At 39.7% G+C, this 19,572-nt stretch overlaps 1 protein-coding gene across 6 annotated transcripts in view; it reads right to left on the bottom strand.

Annotated features, from left to right (window-relative positions):
* Positions 1-5,766: 5,766 nt before the first annotated feature.
* Positions 5,767-19,572, bottom strand: part of trps1 (trichorhinophalangeal syndrome I) — a 102,222-nt gene continuing 88,416 nt past the window's right edge. For all 6 annotated transcript variants that reach the window (XM_060897551.1, XM_060897552.1, XM_060897550.1 and 3 more), the window contains 2 exons: positions 14,128-14,250; positions 5,767-8,981 (listed from right to left, as the gene is read on the bottom strand). In XM_060897551.1, the coding sequence (XP_060753534.1) occupies positions 7,929-8,981; positions 14,128-14,250 (1,176 nt within the window). In that variant the 3' untranslated portion in view covers positions 5,767-7,928. The remainder of the gene's footprint in view (positions 8,982-14,127; positions 14,251-19,572) is intronic.

Raw genomic sequence — 19,572 nt, 5'->3', positions numbered from 1 at the left:
AGAATATTTTAATATGCTGACAAAAAAATTATCAAGTAAGGACTTTAAAAGTCATTCCTGCTTATCAGTGACAAGAAGAGTGTCCTTGTCATGCTGCTAATTGACAGGTAACATGATAAAACACACAAAAACCTTTAAAAACTTATTTCATGCTGAAATTATATATATTTTTTAAATTATATACATTTTTTTTTTGAGAAACATAAATAAGCTTATTTTTATGGAAGTATTCTAAGTAGATACTTACATAAAGACATCATAACCAGGTATTGGGAGTTCCCTCTGAGAATATGAGTAACTGTATATTAAAGCACAAGCCATAATTCCACCAAACATAAGATCTGGATATTTGATATTCACAAAGATTCCTCTGGCTTTGACAATATTATTTATATGCAAAGCAGCACCCATATGGATGATAAATAATCAAACTGCTCATCAGTTTTGCAACAACTCAACTAAGAGCAGCAGCCAAAATCCACCTCAGCTGTAGAACCCAGGCTTTCAATGTCACTACATAGTTTTGTCCCCTGAGCACAGACTCTAGAGAGCAACAACCAAAAACAATGAGACTGTGTGGAAGGAGGTGAGGAACAGCCGAGGATGAAGGGGTCCTGTGGTTCTCTTAGAAAACTCTGAAATTGTAAAGAGAATATTGTTTTGATTAATTAGCTGGTTGGATAGGGAGGCAGAAGGGGAATTATGTTGTTCACTGGAGTGCTGACAGAGATGCTCATCTAGCACATTTGCAGGAACATAGCACTGATTGCATCCTGCATGATTGATCAGGTAGATATCCTTCATATCTTCATATAAAGCTGGAAATCTGTAAACAAATTGTTACAGCTCTTTCTGATTGGTCTCGTTTGGTAGTTAGAGGCCAGGCAAGTGTAAAAAGCATGTTTTATATTAGGCCAAATCTAGTAATTATAATGAAAGTCCTTTAGCTAGTGAAGAGAAAGCCGTATCTCCCATCGATCATACATGAGTTAAGGGAACAGTTAAAAGACCAGTTTCAGAAGAACAAAGGTCGCGAGATGGAATTTAAGGAATTAAAAGCTCAGTCAGATATTGAGGAGCCAACCCATGTAAGGCCTTATAGGTAAGCACATCAAAATCAACCCTAAACCTAATGGGGAGCCAGTGCAAGGACTCCAAAATGGGAGTAATATGATCTCTTAACTTTGTTCTAGTTAGAATTCTAGCAGAAATACAAAGAAGAAAGTGCCCAGGTGCTGGTGAAAAAATTCCCAAGGTCAGTGCTTTTTCATGCAGAAATTCTCCGTCACCTGGTGGAATCTCACCCCAAACGTTGCCATTGTGCTTACTTCTAGAAATCAATCTCCCATTTCAAACAATTCATATGGACCATTTTAGACATAAGAATGAAGTGCACAATGACATCAATTTGTGTTTGTCCTAATAGATGATACAATAGATGTGATACCTGGAAGCTAGTTCTCTTCACAAGCATGCTGTGGAACTCTTCAGAGTAATTGTCCTCTTTGTCATTACAAAAGAGGTTCTGACTGAACAGGACACTGCTTCACACTCACTCACACATTGCCAAGTGCATGAATTGCTAGAGATTAAGCTGATTTGTACAAAGACTTACCATCGCCAAACAGATGGACTGTTTTAATCAAATGCTTATAAAAATGCTTTGTAAATTCATGCGTGATTTAAACCAGAATAAGCAGCTTGAACCCCTGATAAAACCCAGTCCAAGAGGTCCTGTGAGCCTCCACAGGGAATTACCGCACAGGAATAAGCACTGTGGAGTCTTAGATGTTGTGTAGGAAAATTGGAACTTCACAAAGCAGAAATGAAATTCAATATATACTTGACCTGAAAGCACAACTCCATGCTTTGGGCCAACACAGGAGAGTTTGCTCCAGGCTCAGGAACATCAATCCTGGCTGTATAACAGGGGTACTCGGCTGTGTATGATTGCCTCTTGTCAAGCTCTAAATTACTGAGACACAATATACAGTATAACATCATAATGTGACTGAAACGCAGCCAGGTATAAAGTGGCAAACTAATCAAGGGCTAAACAAAGAACATTGGGAAATACAACAATGACAGGACAAGGGAGGAGACACATGTACATGTATTACATGTATTAAGGCACATTAATTAAATTCAAAACAAAACATTTAAGCAGCAACTTTTAATCTTATTAACTCAGTATAACTGTCATGCTCAGAACTGTGCAGGCTGAGAGGGACAATCTATATTACAGATTTAATATATTAGTATTAGTCACAGTGGGTTAGTTAGCATGTTTGCCTCATTTCTCCAGGGTTGGGGTTTAACTCTGGCCTCCACCATGTGTGTGTGGAGCTTGAATGTTCTCCCCATGTCTCAGGGGTTTTCCTAGTTACTCCAGTTTCCTCCCTCAGTTCAAAGACAGAAATTGTAGGCTGACTGGCATCCCTAAAATGTTGGTAGTTTATGAACGTGTGTGTGTGTGTGTGCCCTGTGATAGACTGGCATTCTGTCCAAAGTGTATCCTGTCTTTTGTCTCACGGGATAGGCTCCAGGTTCCCCATGACACATTAGGAAAAGTGGTGTAGAGAATAGTTTAATGGATGGATGGAGACCATATGCGTTTCTTAAATATACTTTTATATATTGTAGTTGATGCCATATTCACAAATTTTGGCAATCTACTAGTTAAAGATATTCAAGATATACATGTAGATGTCACTATAGGCATTGCTTATGAAGTACAAGAATACAGTTTCTGTGTGGTAAGGACTCCCCTGTAGCTATGGGACCACAGCGGACTTCATTTCTGTTTCCTGATGCCTGACTTGCCAAAGTATCTTATCAGTCAGTATGAGCTGTGAAGCTCCGGTGCTTTTCACTGACCAGCTCCTAGCATGAAAGAAACTCCATGAAAAACATTCAAAGACTTTCTGGAGAGAGCTCCTTGATCCCTATCGATATCTCTTCCGCTTGATGAAGTGAGGAAAGCTTATTCTTGTCCAGACTGGTAGACGGCACACTTCTCAGAGAAAGTGGAAAAAAAAATAAAAGGAGGACAACCATTAAGTCCTCAAATTTTTGCCACCGGAATAACTGAGTCCTTTTAGAAAGGTTATGCAAGGTCTGGAAAGTATCCGTCTTGGATTTTATCTGAGAAGCTTTTGCAATTGAATCTACTGGTACCGAAACGTCCAATCAACACAGGGGTCAATGCTTATCCCAGTCTGGCCTTTTTGCCTGTGGCCATGTGTGTTAGGGGAAACAAACTTCTCAGATAAGTTATGAAAGCAAAAGATAATATGAAGGCCCTCTCTTATCATTTTGGACTTGTAGACCTTGCAGAAATAGGTGTATATATATATGTGTGTGTGTGAGAGAGAGAGAGCGAGAGAGAGAGAGAGAGAGAGAGAGAGAGAGAGACAGAGAGAGACAGCGAGAGAGACAGCGAGAGAGAGACAGAGACAGAGAGACAGAAAGAGAGAGCAAGGTTTTGAAAACTACAATCCTGGGGAAACTATAGTCTAATGAGAGAATTTTATGAGAATTATTTTTATTAAAATCTCTCAAATAGGCTACAAATGTATAGACATGGCTTGAAATGTAAATATACTACTACTAGGACTACTACTACTACAAATAATATATTGAGAAGAATTACTATGTACACTGCTTATAATAAATTAAGGAAAAAAGGTGTCGTACAAATCAAATCGCTAAAGATTTCATGTTTATATTTGCACTGAAATCGTATTACATATTAAATCTAATTAAAATCAATAAATTACATACAGAGAATTGTTGTGTCTCAGCAAAACTTTCTGGAATTTATATGAATTAATTAAATATCCTCCCTTCTACCTTTTGGGCATAATCAGACAAAGAGAAATAAACAGATATCCACATATATGTAGATGGAAAGAATAAAATATGTATTATGAGTAAGATTTGTAATAAATAATTCTTGCTCCAAGCATTGCAGCATGTTAATATGTTAATAATATCTGTGGTTGCTAAGCAACACAATGAGCTATGAGTAGGGCATTAGATGCCCAGAATAATGTGTAAAGGTTTTAATAGTTCAATAACTAGTGCAGTAATACAGAATTATTGTGTGCATGTATCTAGGTTTTAACTTTGGCATCAGCTCAGCCAATCAGATTACATGGTCAAAGTGATCTGATTTATACACTCACTGTCCACTTTAATAGGAACACCTGTGCACTCATTTATATTGTTATCCTATTTATCAGTCATGTGGCAGAAGAACAATGCGGTAACTCATACAGACACAGCCGGAGGACTTCACGTGATGTTTCAGTGTTTCAGAAATTGGGATTATCACACAGCAGTCTCTAGTACTGTACATCCTGTGAGCTGAAATAATGCAGGCTGAAAGACATTGTTTATGAGAAAGTTCAGAGTAAATTGAGACAGGTTTGAGCTGACAGGAAGTCTAGAGTAACTCAAATAAACTTTCTTTACAACCATGGTGAGCAGAAAATCATCTCAGATTAAAAACATATATAAAACCTACAAGAGGAGAAGAGCACATCAGGTTCCACTGCTGTCAACTCAGAACAAGAATCTATGGCTATCATGAGTACACACTCACCCAAACTGGACAGCTGAAGACTGGAAAAACACCAGGTGATTTATTTCTAATCTTCAAATTGTCCAACTACTATATCCTTCCTGGACGCTTTATCCAGGACATTTTCGTCTGAACTTCTGAATGACACAGAATTAAGACTCAGATAACTTGTAATCAAAGCTAACAATAACCACCACAGTGTAAAATCAATCTGTGGCTTTTAGCAAAACATTATTAAATTAATGTAATAATTACTAAAGAAATAAAAAGAAATATGTATGTATGTAAATATAAAAACTAATTTAGATTGATTCCTTTAAAACCAGAATTTACACATCCTATATTAATTATACTAAATTCTCAGTCTGTAAAAGTATGTTCATGTGGATATAGAATTATATTTACAATTGAATTGATTAAAACTACTGAACACACACGACTACACACACACACACGACTACACACACACACGACTACACACACACGCACCTCATTTTGTGTAGAGAATCGACTACTGGCATGTTTAGGGGCTGTGGGAATAAACTAGTTCTCTGAAAGAAATCCATGTGCACACATGCGACTCCTGGAGCTCACTGAACCTGATGCGGCATCAGTATCTTCATACAGTGATATTTGAAGTAACACAACAAACAAAACAATGCACAATTTGCCAAAATGTTTCGTTATTACTTTATTAATTATTATTATTATTATTATCATTATTATTTTTATTATTATTTTTATTATTATTATCAGCATCATTATTCAAGTTTAGATGTAACAGACATCTTTGCCATCTTTTTTTTTGAAACTTTTTGCATGTAAAACCTACAACACAAAAATGTTAAGGTGGCAGTTGAAGAAAATCAAAATAAAGAAATTCTAAACCGTCATCTATGCACTTTAATGCAGCAAAGGTGAAAAAACAATAATGTTCTAAAAATAATAGTTAAAACATTTACATAGTCTTGCCTTCTGCCTTGACGAGGGCCAAACCAGCAATCAGGCATAAACAAATACTCCTTTGTGTTTCAATGTTGCAAAAGCCTTAAAGAAGGCTTTCAAAAAATAAAAAAGAAAGAAAGAAATAAAGAAAAAAAAGGCACAATCTTGTTCGCTTATTACAATGCAGTACCTCTTCATAGTAATAGCATGCTAATAAAACACATTTCTTCCTTGGCAAAACCAAAAAAAAAAAAAAAAAAAAAAAAAATGAATAACTGAAGTGCAAGCATTAACATAATTACAAATTGAAAGGTTTGCAGAAAACAAAGGTCTTTGTAATACCCAACTGTATAAATGCTCCAACAAAAAAGCAACACTTTATAATTATCTCCGAAAGGCTTTTGCAGTTAAGCAGCATTGTAAGGCTATACGTGAGGATCTGTGAAATGTAGAGACGTCCTCGAGACCTCCAGAGCATCTCTCTCTCCCTCTCGTTTTCACAGCCCCATTTCATATAAATATTGTCTGTGTGTAGTCAGACTTAGACCCAGCTTACTGTGTCCATGGCTGATTAAAAAAAAAAAATAAGAGGGGAGGTGAGCGAGAGAGAGACTGTGGGTAGGAGAAATGTCGAGTGAAACAAAGCACACGAAACCGTTAGCTGATGTGGACTGTGATAATCTAGGCACAGAGTGTTATCTCAAAAACAAGTGGAAAAAGTGAAAAGCATGCGTAATTAATAACTTAAATTGTTGAGCTTAAAACAGGATTGCGTTTTTGGTTCTCGGTATCATTTCCAAATGCATAATCAAACCATTTTAGGGCAACTTGTTCTATAAGTAAGACACAGTTCTCAGTTATTTGTTCAATATGATCGAAGGAGCACTGTAGAGCTGTGAAGAGAGTGTAATCCATGAAAAAGTGTCGCTTACAACAGCAGATCAATGTTATACCTCTCTAAGAAAAGTTTCATCAGAAGGCACAAAAAACACCTGCGGTTGCTAAATATTAACATGAGATTTCATGTCTGTTTCCTACTTTCCGAAAGAAAACTCTACAAAGAAACAGACTCAAATTCATGCTGGTTGAAAGACAAGAGAGAGCGTGTGGTGGGGGGGGTAAAGGGGTGAGGTGCTTTTCCCCCAAAACTCTACGACACCAAAATAAGCACGTAAAGTCTTGAGTTTGATCAGCTAAATGCCGACAGACAAATACAAGGAAATGCAAGTCCATTATAACAAGCTATTTAACTATAAAGCATAAAGAACACAAATAAAGATGGATGAACAAAGTCATAAAGGACTACGCTTGGAATGGATAGTGCCTTTGGTGGTTAAACATAAACTTTTTGCTTAATGTCCACCTTTAAAAAGTTAAAATATGAAAACAAAATGGTATGGATGACCGTATTTTTCCATTTTATGTCAAAGAAATAAAAAAACATTAGCAGGTGTTTGCTTCATTACCTTGTTTGCTACATTTGCAAATGTAAACTTTTTCAGAGCCAAGCTCAAGGCCCTTATTTCAGATGCAAGTTCAATGTTGCATATCAACATATCAGGTAGAAAATACTTTATCAGGCACTGGTAATATGATTATTCCTATTATCGACTTAGAAAATATACCTTTTTTTTTTTTTTAAATTCCTTCCCAAATTTCTAGAGTGACAGGTTGCCATCTCAGCAACCGAGGCAGCAGCTAACGCGTCTCGATGGAATCATGTAACAACAGTAATCCAACACTACTTCTCGAAGGGGAAAATATACATTATGAAAAGCAACATTAAACTGTAAGATATTTAGTATAATGTTAACCAGAGACAGAAAAGGCCTAAACTAATATGTCATCTATTTCAGCCATATACATTCCCTGAGGATGTTTGTTTTGAGGATGAAACTCCCTTATGGTGTTGCCATAGTGACAAAGAACTGGCATGTTTGCACACTGTTTGCCACGCAGAGTCCCACATCCCCGCTTTGTTCAAAACCAGGTGAGAGAACTTTCCAGTAGGCTGGGAACAGCCCTGATACAATAAACACAATTCAGTTTGGAGTACATGTACCCAGCTTACTGATCTGCTTTGTCAAATGAAAAGTCTGGGTTAAAAGAAATACAAAAAGAAAAATATCTAATCATTTTACTTCTAAATTAAATCTACTTGTACCATTTTCCTTAAAGGCATATCTTAAAAAAAAAAAAAAAAACAGCCAAGAGTCTGTCGCCATGAGTCTGAATAGAAATGCTGTCTATCAATGGCCCTTAAATTGGTTGCTGAAGTGCCAGGAGACATCTTGGCACATTTTGATCAAAGACAAAAAATCTTACGCGTTCATGCGTACAATGTTTTTCTCCTGCTGAGTCCCTTATTAGCTTCCTTCCATAATGCTTTAACTGTGCTTCATTCATCCGTGACCTTAGCGTTTGGGTCAGGGGCAGGGCGGTGGAGCCCTCGTTGGATGTGGGTGGTGAAGTCATACTTATCAGTGCAGGCATGTAGGCAGATGCTGCACTGGAAGGGTCCACCATCACCGTGGCAGCTCATATGCAGGGCGTACATAACTTCATCTAGAAACACAATGCCACAGTGGGCACACTTACTGCACAGCTCATCCTGGGTGCCCTGATCAATTCTTTCAGGTTTGATGGGCTGTAGGACAGCACCATCTTCCTCTTTGGCCTCAATGTCTCTGTTTGCCAGTGGAGATGCCCGTTTATCCAGCGGGACCTTCTCCTTGGGCATGGTGGCACCATTGGGCAGGGAACTGGGTTTGGAATGATGCTTGATGGCCAGGTCAAGAGGGGTGTCACTGTCAGGTCCAGAAGGTGGAGGTGGTGGGAAGTGAGGGGGCAGACTGAAGTTGGGGTAAGGCACAAAGCTTTGGCATGGGTTAGGTAGGCCGAGGTAATGGCCCGGGTTTCCAGGCATGGCCATCTTGTATTTGGTCCAAAAACGAAGCCAGTCTGCCTCGTTCTGGAGCTCACTGTGGACAATTGGTAGGCTGAGGACAGGGTACTGGTACTTTTCAATGGGGCTGCCTGGAGGTGAGTAGCTTGCTTGCTTGGATGGGCGTAGGTATTTCTCTATGGGACTGCCCCTTTCAGAAGCGACCTGTGTGCCCATACCTGGTCCGTTGCCCTCTGGTCCTGTGCTGTCGCCAGGGCTCTTGTGAGCTATGCGCTTGTTTATCTCTAGCGTCTGGCTAAGCAGGAAGGCGTGGGTGGAGCGTGGGCTTGGCTGGCCCTTGCCTGACTGGCCGTGGGGCTCAGCTCCAGGCTCGTCAGACCTGCGCTCCAATGGGCTGCCGTTGAGCCGATCCTCAGTGCTGACACGTTGCTGCTTGGAGCTTGCCTGGTCTGATGCCATGCTGTCAGGGTTCAGCCGTTTCCGTGTGCGCCGACGGATGATCTGCTCGCCGTTGTTCTGCTTGATAATGTTCAGTGGCCTGGGAGTCTAAAAGATAGAAAGACAGAAGGGCATATTATTGAGGATTATGAAGTAAAGATGATTGTTATTATAAGCTTTGCAAAAGAACAAAGCTTGATTTTATAACGTTCATAATTTAAAACATATGGCGGACCTCAGTGTACAGCACTGGTGCACGAAAGGTGGAGAAAAGTCATTGCCAAACTTCAACACATTTCTATTCTAGTCCCTTTTTGAATGATATTAGGCAAATGTCAAAATTAGATACAAAATTGCCATAAAATTACAGTCTTTCTGCCTGTATTACTTTCAGTTTCTTAATGTGCTTTTACTGTGAGGATCCATTTAATCAGTGTTCTGTGCATGCTCAGAAGAAGAAGTAAGAACCCTGTGTAGAGAGCGCAGAAGTCTGGTGTAGAGAGCGCAGACGTCTGTCTTGCAGGTGTCTTCCTTACGTTGTAAATGAATTTAAATCGACATGATTCAATTGGTCACACTCCTATAATTAGCTTGGTTAGTGTAATAATTGGTCATCAACTGACTATTAATTATTTCTTTATTATTCTGTTAGCACTTCACATGCAGCTCATATAGATGCTAACCCTTTATTATCCATGTATAAAACACACGCTCTGTATATCACTTACTGACGATGGCCCATTAGAAACATATTAATGGACAGCTTCAAAAAGCATAATAGATGGGATGGCATAAAGGGGATACCGTTGCAATGAGCTAGTACGGCAGATCTACCAGTGAAAGAAAAACAACTGGATAAGCGATCATTAATCACCATGTCCACGGTGTCATAACTTGTGCTGCAACCTATTCATCTGCCCTAAAATTGCCTCATGCCGTTTGGCTCTAGCATGTAGGTAGCAAACTTCAGTCAGGTGTCACATCTCATTTCGGGTTCCACTCCGCTGCTAGACACCACTTTCCCACGTCGTCTCTTCCTCTATACAAATCCTTCACAAGCCACTGGGAGCCACATCTAATTGGGAGGGTAGAGGCAAAGGATGAAGGTGAAGCCATTTCATTTCATTTTTCCCCTCCAGGCCAGAGAAGAGAGAATATGGCACAGGAACGCAAATAAAAGTGTTTTGATTTCTCCTCTCCAGGTTGTACTCTTGCTGTGAGGAGTGAATACTACAGGGAATATTAAAAGTAACATGGAGCTGAGCTGCCTTTATTGCACCATGGTTCATCGATATTTTCTCAGGAAAGGCACAACAATAAGAAGGACGGCATCAGGAATGATGAAAGGGAGTGAGCGAGGATGATGCAAAGGGAGCGTATCGTCTCTTCCTCACTGAAACGGCAGTTTAATCAGAAACACAATTCCACTTAAAGTTATGCAAACATTTCTCAATGTGTTCAATGGAGCAATAATTAGACGCATGTGATCGGAGCTGTGGTTTGAGTTTAGCAAATTGTACAGACCTGCTTAAGTTCTCTTGCTTACTTGTTACATGTGCTGGACAGCGTGAAAGTGAACATTCTCGAGCTGTATGTCTAAAGAAATGATCTTCATGCAATGTCAGACAAGAAGAAAGAGTGCCCTCTACTGCCAGACCAGTTCTGGCCCTCGGTGCACATGTACACTCTCTGTGCCTCTCTTCGGCTCTCACCGTCTATCGCTCTCTGTCCCTAGCCAGACTAAATTGCATCTGGGTTTTTGGTTATTCCCATTGTAAGAATTTTCAATAACAAAATTAAAGTTTAGCTCATAGCATTATGAAAAATTCCAGCTGCAGCTTTATTAAAATCTATTAATATTGAGTGCTTCTCTCTTGCTACTCAGATAGGATCCACCACAACCCTGAACCAGATAAAATGCTTACAAATGAAAGAATGATTAAAAAATGGATGAATGAGTTAATGAAGGAGCACTTCTTTGTGCTCCATTACAGTTCCATAATGCAGGAGATGAAGAACCTGAATGAATTTGAAATATTATATTTGATGAGTGACATTTACCACTAACAAGTCCATGCCAAACTGTATATTTTAAATTTCATTCAAGCCAAAGGAAAAAAGTTAAGAAATTTGAAGACAATAGAAAATCATGGACAGAAGAACGTAAATTCAGCGTAGAATTTAAAAGCAATGCAAAAAGAAATTTGATTAACAACGTGTTTGAGGACGACATGTCTAGTGTTCACGGTGTTGACAGATTTCTTGTGGACTGATCGTGTATTTTCTCATATTCTCGTGACACTGCAGAAGTTAGTAGAAATCTAAGATTCTCTAACCACTTTGTGTTTGCCTTGAGGCGATGGATGACAGCACTTAACTCTGCTGACAGAAGGTAAAACCAAGCCTCTGCAACCTTGAGCACCCCCCAAGCTCCTCTCTTCGCAGTACTTTTCAGTTGTCCTCCTGCACGAGGTTGCTTTCTGCATTTCAGAACCTATCGTTGTTCCTCAGGCTCCTCCGTGTTTAAAGCTGTCTCACAAAGCTTTCTGTGGGAAGTGTGGAGGATAAACCTGAAAGAGCATCTCTGAGGTCAAGCTTAGATTTAAATTTGCAGGAATAAAAAAGTTTTTTCCTCACCCTGCTTTCTAGCTTGCAGGTTCACAATCTTTCTGTTTTCCCCCCTCCTTCCCCCCCCTTTTCCAGACAGACACAGAGTTAAGCTACGTGAAATTCTCATGCAATAATTTGCTCTTCAGGTCTGTCCCATGTCATAAAAGTGCCATGTCATGGAGTCTTGCATGAAAAATGAAACAGAGGCTTCTCACAGCGTTTTATATTGGCCGGTTACACAGGCCATACCCAGTGCACATGTTGAATCCTATTATTAGAAGATAAAATCTGAAAGACATTTATTGTAGCAATGTGTTCTGGCACAAGGACCTCCATTTAGAGCCCGTGACAGCACGGGTTTATGAGGTGATATTATGAAATGACTTATGTAGAAAAAAGAAAAAAAATACTGCTAGAATCCCACAGCTGTATCAGAGGACAGGAATTTGCTGCTGTACAGTGTTCAGCAAACAGCCAAGTTGATTAATGAGACATCCAAGAACCTTGTGATCAGACATGTCAAAAAACTTCATCTTCCTGTCTGAGCTCAAACTTGAACATGACTCTGATAACTGATAATGCTTTGTCCAGTCTGCTTATTGTACAGTGCTGTGGGATGTGTAAAAGTCTGATGGTCCAACATGTTCGAAAAGAAAAACAACTTGAGAGCTAAAAAGCAATCAATTACTCACAAACAAATACAACACTGGATTATATCTAGTAGCTTAGATATTAATACATATCTTAGGTGAATAGGTCAATATAGATAGAGCTAATTTAATTATTGACGAAAATATAAAAATTGTTTGCTGGATTATTTCTAGAATCTGTTGGTTTGTATGTGAAACCTTTGTGTCAGTTACCATACTCTAGTGGTAGAGGGGACAGATTATTTGATTGTGAGCTGGAAGCCACTGCTGAAATCTTTTCTGACAATTCCAATTTTTTAACATTTAACATAATCATACAGCAGAGATAATTATGTCAAATAACATGTTCCATGCAGTAATTGTGCTATAATGATGTTCAGAAAAGCTAAACAAAGTCGTCATTACGATTCCATATTTAACCCAGACATCAAATGAACGCATCCCTTGGTCTGTTTATTCACGCTATAAAGGCCAACAGCAGCTATGGTTAGAAACAGGATTAATCCAGATTCTGCATTTTTTTTTCTTCTGTTTCTGTTTGAAAGCCAGATAGCTACACTGTGAGCTCAGGGATTTGGAGGTGACAGTCGATGAAGTACTGGAGGTTTACTGCAAGAGGAGAAGAAGAACTGTATCTGGGATTCTAAGATAAAATGTCAGTTTCCTCCATTATTCGCGTGTTATTTTCAGTGGAACTGTCATAACGGCACTCCATGGTTATAGTATTAATAAAGCCAGGTTATTTAATGGTAGATTGCGTTAAAATCCATCCAAATCCACTTGCACTTCTCAAATTCACTGTACTGATCATGCACTGATATTAAACAGCTCAATTTTATCCTTCTCTGGAATTCAGTTCCTGGTTATTCCACAGACAGATGTGCAGGTGCATATCATTACATGTGGCAAACTAAATCGTCCAGCAAATTTGGTATACCATATTTCACAGATCTGGTCAAAAGTCTACTAGGTAGTTGTAAGATGTGAGGCTTTATGGTTGGCTGCGAGCCGACTCCCACCACCTGGTGGCACGGCCTCTGAAAGAGCGCCTTATGGCTCGAGCATCCTCCTTGTCCTACTTGACCACAGTGATTCAGACAGCACTCTGTTGCGAGGCCTCTGCCACCCAGGCTCTTGGCCTGATAGCCTCCCAAATCAAATGCCTCTCATACTAACAGGGGGGAAAATCTTTTGGCTCTGTACAGCTGCATCGGCGGTTCAGAGCTTAAATGTATAAGCAGAGCAAATTCCATTAATGCATTCTGGGCACAAGCATAACGCTTGCTCTGTTTCGCCTGTGTAATTCCTCACATGTTGACAAATTTATTTACCCGTTATGTTTATCCAGACACTGTATCAAAGCACAAGTACACTTCAAGGTTCCAGGGCAGGGCTCGAGTGTGGAAAGAGATGGCCGAATGCACGTTCACATACTGTATGTACACACACAAATTTGTGCATTTGGATCCAATTGAAGTCGGAGAGCAGAGCAGAGAACCGTAGAGCTGTGAACTAAATGCAATTGTAAAGTGCCTTTACGATTCAGTACAGAAAAGCTGTGTTTACAACAAGGAGCTTGTTCTCTCCACAAATAATCATATAACCAATGACTAAACTGAGGTAAAAACTGCTCTACAAATAAGTATCTGTTCAATATAAAGCCAAAAGCACATTTTCTCTGTCTTATTGACTTGGCTATCATAACTGTGGCATGATAAAGAATGCCATAAATAAGTTAGTGTGGGAAACCACCAGGAAGCAGGGCTCTGGGAGACTACAGGATTACTTCCAGAGGCTATTATCTGACTGAAGAGGTGAGAAAGTTACAAGGGTGCTGACTGGTCTAGTGGAGTCTAAGAGAAATGGCTGTACTGGCACCTTTCAGTTTAGCTGAACTTTCCTTTTTTTCTGTAGTCTGTAGGTGGGCTGGTGAAAAGTCCTTCCTCTCTCCCCTCCCCACCCTCTGGCTGGTTGTTTTCTTAGTTCCCCCTTACCGAGTGGAGCTTCTGATAGAGGCCACACGCGTTGCACACATAGCCCCCATTGGCATTTTTCCTCCACAGTGAGGTCTTGGTGGTCAGGCAGTTGGCACAGAAGACCCCTGATCCCCGCCGTCTCTGAAATCATAGAAGAGAGAGCGAGAGAGAGTGAGCGAGACTACAAAGAAAGACGAATAAAAGGATAAGAAGAAAAAAAAAAGGGAAAAAAGGCTAAAGAGGGACACTGTGATGGATAATCAGAGAGAGAGAGTAATCATGCGGCTTTCAGCAGCAAAGTGTGATGGCCTGATACGAAGAGACATGCTGTCCAATCAGGAACATCAGTATATAGTGTGATGGATAAAAGTGATCCTTAATCTCAAAATGATTTCTGTACTTTTTTTATTTTTTTTTTATCAGTGTGTGAGTGGTGACAACACCGACTTCCCCCAGCCACCTCCTGACACAATCAGCTTTAGACTGGTGTACATCTGAACCCAAAACACTCAGTTAATCAGTGCCAGCTCAGCTTGAAAAACCGATTCTGAATAACATTTACGATTAATAAATAACGAATAAAATTTCAACTCTAGACCAATTTTAAAAGTTAATCTACCACCCATGTGGACCAATGTGCTTTGGTTGAAAAGAAGTTATTCATAGAAAGATTTCCTCATCGCACATTTGATTACTCCTGTTTTTATCTATACCACAAATTCTACGTGATTCGAGTGAACGGCTTGTGAGTCAGCCAGGACATCAAGAGAGAATTATCCAGCTTATGGCCCTGTAAAACTCATTTGCTCTTATAGAATGTGGGTGATTTATTCACCTTCAGAAGGCTTGTGCAGGGATGATATTCCCTTTGCCAGAAAAATACAATGCTCCTAATTGTGCTCAAATACATTTCGAATGGAAAGCTTTCTGCAGACATAATTTTGGCGCAAAGGCTGGAGAGCTTTCTTGGCAGGCAAAGGGCACTTGATTCATCGGGTGTTTCAAAATGTATCAGTAAAAAAGTTTTGGGGAGCAGCCAGTTCCCTACAGGGCAATTTTTCCATCCAGATGCAAGCGTTATCAGAGGGCCCCGCGTCAGCTAAACTAATTATGATCTTGCATTCGCTGATACCTGCTCACTCTAAGAGTTGACATCCGCCATTAATCACAGATACATGCAAAGTGAAAAGAAATGAGAGTGAATGAAGGATGGTAGCCTGTGTGGCCATAAAGCCGCAAAACGACAGCAATAATTTAATAGTTTTTTTTTTTTTTGCTCGTGAGCTATCAACAAATGCAAAGCCACTGCGACAATAGTGCTTTTCATCCAAGTCGTATTCCCGCGCCGACTGGCTGTTCATGTTTCACGCCAGAGGCTATTTTAAAACCCGTATCTGGTCCATAGGGCCTTATTTCAGTAGATAAAACAAACACACGTTCTCAGGATTACCAAGTTGTCAGCAGTTTTTTTTTTAGAAGTCGCTACACACTTCATGCTGAATATAAAGTGTGAGAAACAAATCAAAACCTTTTTCTTGATAATGTAAAAATAATTTTACTTAAAACTATTTTTACAGCAATGACTTGATTATGTATTTTTACAGCATGCACCTGTGCATGAAACGTCCACTGCATACTGTCAAATCCGCAAAAAAAACCTGGCTAGCGGGTTTGTTAAAAATCAAATTACGGGTAATTTACGCCCAATCCAATGTTCTCTTGTAACCTTAAAGCGAGAACATATATATTTTCCCATCTCAGTGGGGTTTTTAGAGGGCCACATGCTAGGTCTGACAGGCGCGCCATGATTGATTGATTTATTCTTTCCTATCCTGTTCTAGCGTTACAAGCCAAACAGAGTGTCCGTCATCAGCTCAGTGGAGTTCTGTCTCTAGCCCTCTGGGTTGCTGAGCCAAATCACTCACACGTGTTGCCTCTGCCCAGTCTCTCCTCACAGTATTAGCACAGCTGCTGAGAACGTGCCTAATGTGTTCAGGCTCAGCACACTACGCCCGCACCTCTCCTATTTGTCTCACTGTTTTTGCTGTTCATTTGTCAAAGATCCCAAAAACAGGTGACGTTTAGCTGTTGATCAATCTGCCAAACCAAATCGAACACAAACCCACATGTCCAGCGCAAACCCAGACTCAGCGTTAGATGCACGTATACCGGGGCAAAAACTGCAACATGATTCATCACTCACTGGATTAAAAGTGGTGCTTGTGAAGTTCTGGAAGAACTCGGGACAAGGAACTGCAAGTTCCATAACACAGATAATGTGTTAAATGAATATCTTCTTAAATAAAGACTCCTGAGTCTGAACAAACAGTGTTGAGGGCATTAATGCAGCTAACGTGCTTTATTTGATTATTAAGTGGTCTTAATGAAGAGAGAACGATGTATAGAACATGCTGTACAAAAAATAGTGTAGAATTAAATGAACAGACATGAGGAAATCTGATAAATGTTTCCAGTTCTGGGGGAAAACTGTGCACCTGGCAACAATGTCTACCTAGCTCTAATCATCAACATGCATGCTGCTAATTTACACATGGTTTTAACATTTATTTTACAACATTTTTCAGCTAATATTGAGCTTGGTGGGAATTATGGGAAAGAAAGAGCAAATAAAAGCAGGCACTAATATAACTCTTGCTAAATGTCAATATACAGTATAGAATTTTTTAAATGTACATTTGGCTGAGAGTCAACTATCTATCCACTTTATACACTGTGTGCATGTGTGTGTGTAAGAGAAATAAGAATTGCAAGCTATTGTATATACAGGGATCAAACCAACAATTTCAAGTCTCACTTACAGCTGAAAAGAAAGAAAACGCTGTCTTCTGTCAAATGACTTATAATTCCAAACTTCCAATTCAATTATCATCTAGAGTGCTCTGTCAACTGTAAAAACTAACATGTACCAGGCTTTGCAAGGTTTCAATCCCTACCCATTTGATCTCATAGAATATGACAAGTTAAAATGAAATAATAATAATAAAAAAGTAGAATCTCCTGCATGGCTGCAGCTGCTCCGAAGGCAAGGAGAAAGGAGAGAAAGTCTTGATCGTCTCTGTTTCCCCTAAGTGCCTGGCCATTTTTCTCGCCTGCCACGTCACTCGCTCTGCGGGGTAATGTATTGTCTTTTTTTATGCACAGAGAGCGTGTCTGCCAAGCTCTAAGGCCCTATTCCCTCCCTGCTCTACTTGTGTCCAGCGCTGCATCTGCTCCTCACGTTGCTCTTGCTGGGTGGGATCCATCATGGGCTTCCCCCAGAGCCGTGCATTATCCCACACGCTGCACCCTACTGCCGCTGATGTGACTCCTGCCATCCATAAACACATGGCTTACTGTAACAACAAGAAACCTTGGCTTGTGCTTCACCACTCATTGTCCCTTTCATAAAGCATCCTGGTGCTGCCAAGCTTGAAAACATTCATAATGTGTTTGGGATAAATACGGGCAACATAGCAGATTTTCAGGGGTAACGTTCTTACATGCAGCGAGCAGCACTTGGATCGAGAAGGTGCTCTAGAGTGGGTGATCGAGGAAGCATTAATCCAGGCAAATAGCAAAATGGCTCCCTGTGTCTGCAGTGCAGGCTGTGATGAATAGCCCTGCTGCTCATGGGTGTTTTCTGTGGGTGTAGCCCGGTGCTTTCTGTTTGGACATGATTGATTATTAATGCCTTGCTTCGAGTGCTCTGGGGAGCCAGGCTGATTTTTATCCCTCATAAAAAGAACCAGAAGTAATTAGAGCCTGGACCTAATTAGATGTATTTATTTAATGAACATGTTCTCATGTTCGACTAAATTCCTCTACTGCTCCCAGGTGAAAGAGGTGGGCAGCTGCCATCAAATCAATCAAATCAATTCAACACTAGGAAAGATTGAGTGCTATTAGAGTAGCACTGATATACTGTATAGATATATATATATAGAGTATATGTATATATATATATAAATTGACACTGCAGATGTGAGTGATGTATTTTTCACAACTGATTCGACTCCGGATTTCATATTGACGCTGATTCAGTAGGCTTTTCACATGGTCAACTGTATGATTACATGTCTGAATTCATGCCCAAGCAAAATGCTAACAAAGTGAGCGGATCCATCACTGCAAGAAAACCTTTGGACTGATGCTAATCAAGAAAGACCAATTGAAAATCTATCATTACAATCATTTCAACATTCAGTCGGAGGATAAAGAGCTTAAAAGGAATGTTTTCTACACAAAGCCACTGAAATTGAATGAAATTTTTAATTTTCTTAGGCAATCCACAGACCCTCTTACATTAAATAAACAATTATTTAATCAGCTGCAGGGAAATTAGTCAAACCCCGACCGACAATCTCAATTTTGGGAATTCTGCATCAACAGTTTGTGGAACGAGCAACTTCGTCTCAAGGCTGACGGCTAACATCTGGTTACAATTTTAGACATTTCGAACCATCAAGTCCTGCTTCGCAAGAAGCTTATCCTAGTTTACACAAATCTGATGTCTACTGCTAAACTGCGCTCTCGACTCTGGAGTTTAATATATTATTTTGATTTATATGGCAAAGATTTATTGTATCATAATACAAAAACTTAGGAAGTCACATCTCCGGGTAAAAAGCGGTGAATATATGAATGAACTTCTGACACATTTCAGGGTGTAATGAGCTCACATTATTACAAAGAACAGAAAACAGGGTCAATCTTCAGGAGCTTTGTCAGAGTACTTGTATCAACACTTACAGCGGCACACATCCTAAGGTGAGCACTGTTAATGAGCTTCACTAACCGACATGCTCAAGGGAACAAAAGTCAGGAAAAGAAACGGACAGATGTTTTACTTTGACCTGCCACAGCTGGCCTGCTCTCTCAGCCACAGTTCAATCACCCTAACTGGCAAAGCTCAGAGAAGAGAAAGCTCTTTTCCAAGGCCGTCCTTCACCTTTCTCACACTTTCTCCAAAGCATATCAGTGCAATCAGAGATTTAGATAAGTTTCTGTTCACTCGAGACAAAGATCCATCTGATAGCATTGATGCTCAGGGGGCTTTTTTGTACACAAACAAAAAAGGTAAAATAACCAAAAAAAAAAAAAAAGTAAATTTTAAAAAATAAGAAAGATAAGAAAAGTCTTTTTTATAATAACAACAGATCGTATCAATTGTGTTAGCTGAGCCCTTTAGGAACTGTAAAATAGTTTCTATTCCTATCCATTCCTGTTTATTAAAAAGCTAAGGTGTCTGCCAATATTACAGAAAGGCTTTGTGTATTCCGGAAAAATCCATTACAGAGCGCTGACAATGCTCCAGTCTCTCCTTATCCATCCCAAGGCATTATGACTTCTGACAGTATCAATGACTTCAGTGTCCCCTATCTAGGTGTCCTGTGATATATAGTATCATCTTACATTTAGTGGCCTCAAGGACACGTCCTGTCGGCTTACACAACAACCGCTCGG

Source organism: Tachysurus vachellii, chromosome 21, assembly GCF_030014155.1.
Source record: "Tachysurus vachellii isolate PV-2020 chromosome 21, HZAU_Pvac_v1, whole genome shotgun sequence".
NCBI lineage: Eukaryota > Metazoa > Chordata > Actinopteri > Siluriformes > Bagridae > Tachysurus > Tachysurus vachellii.
The sequence above is the reverse complement of the archived record's forward strand: the minus strand, read 5'-3'. Positions and strand labels throughout refer to the sequence as shown.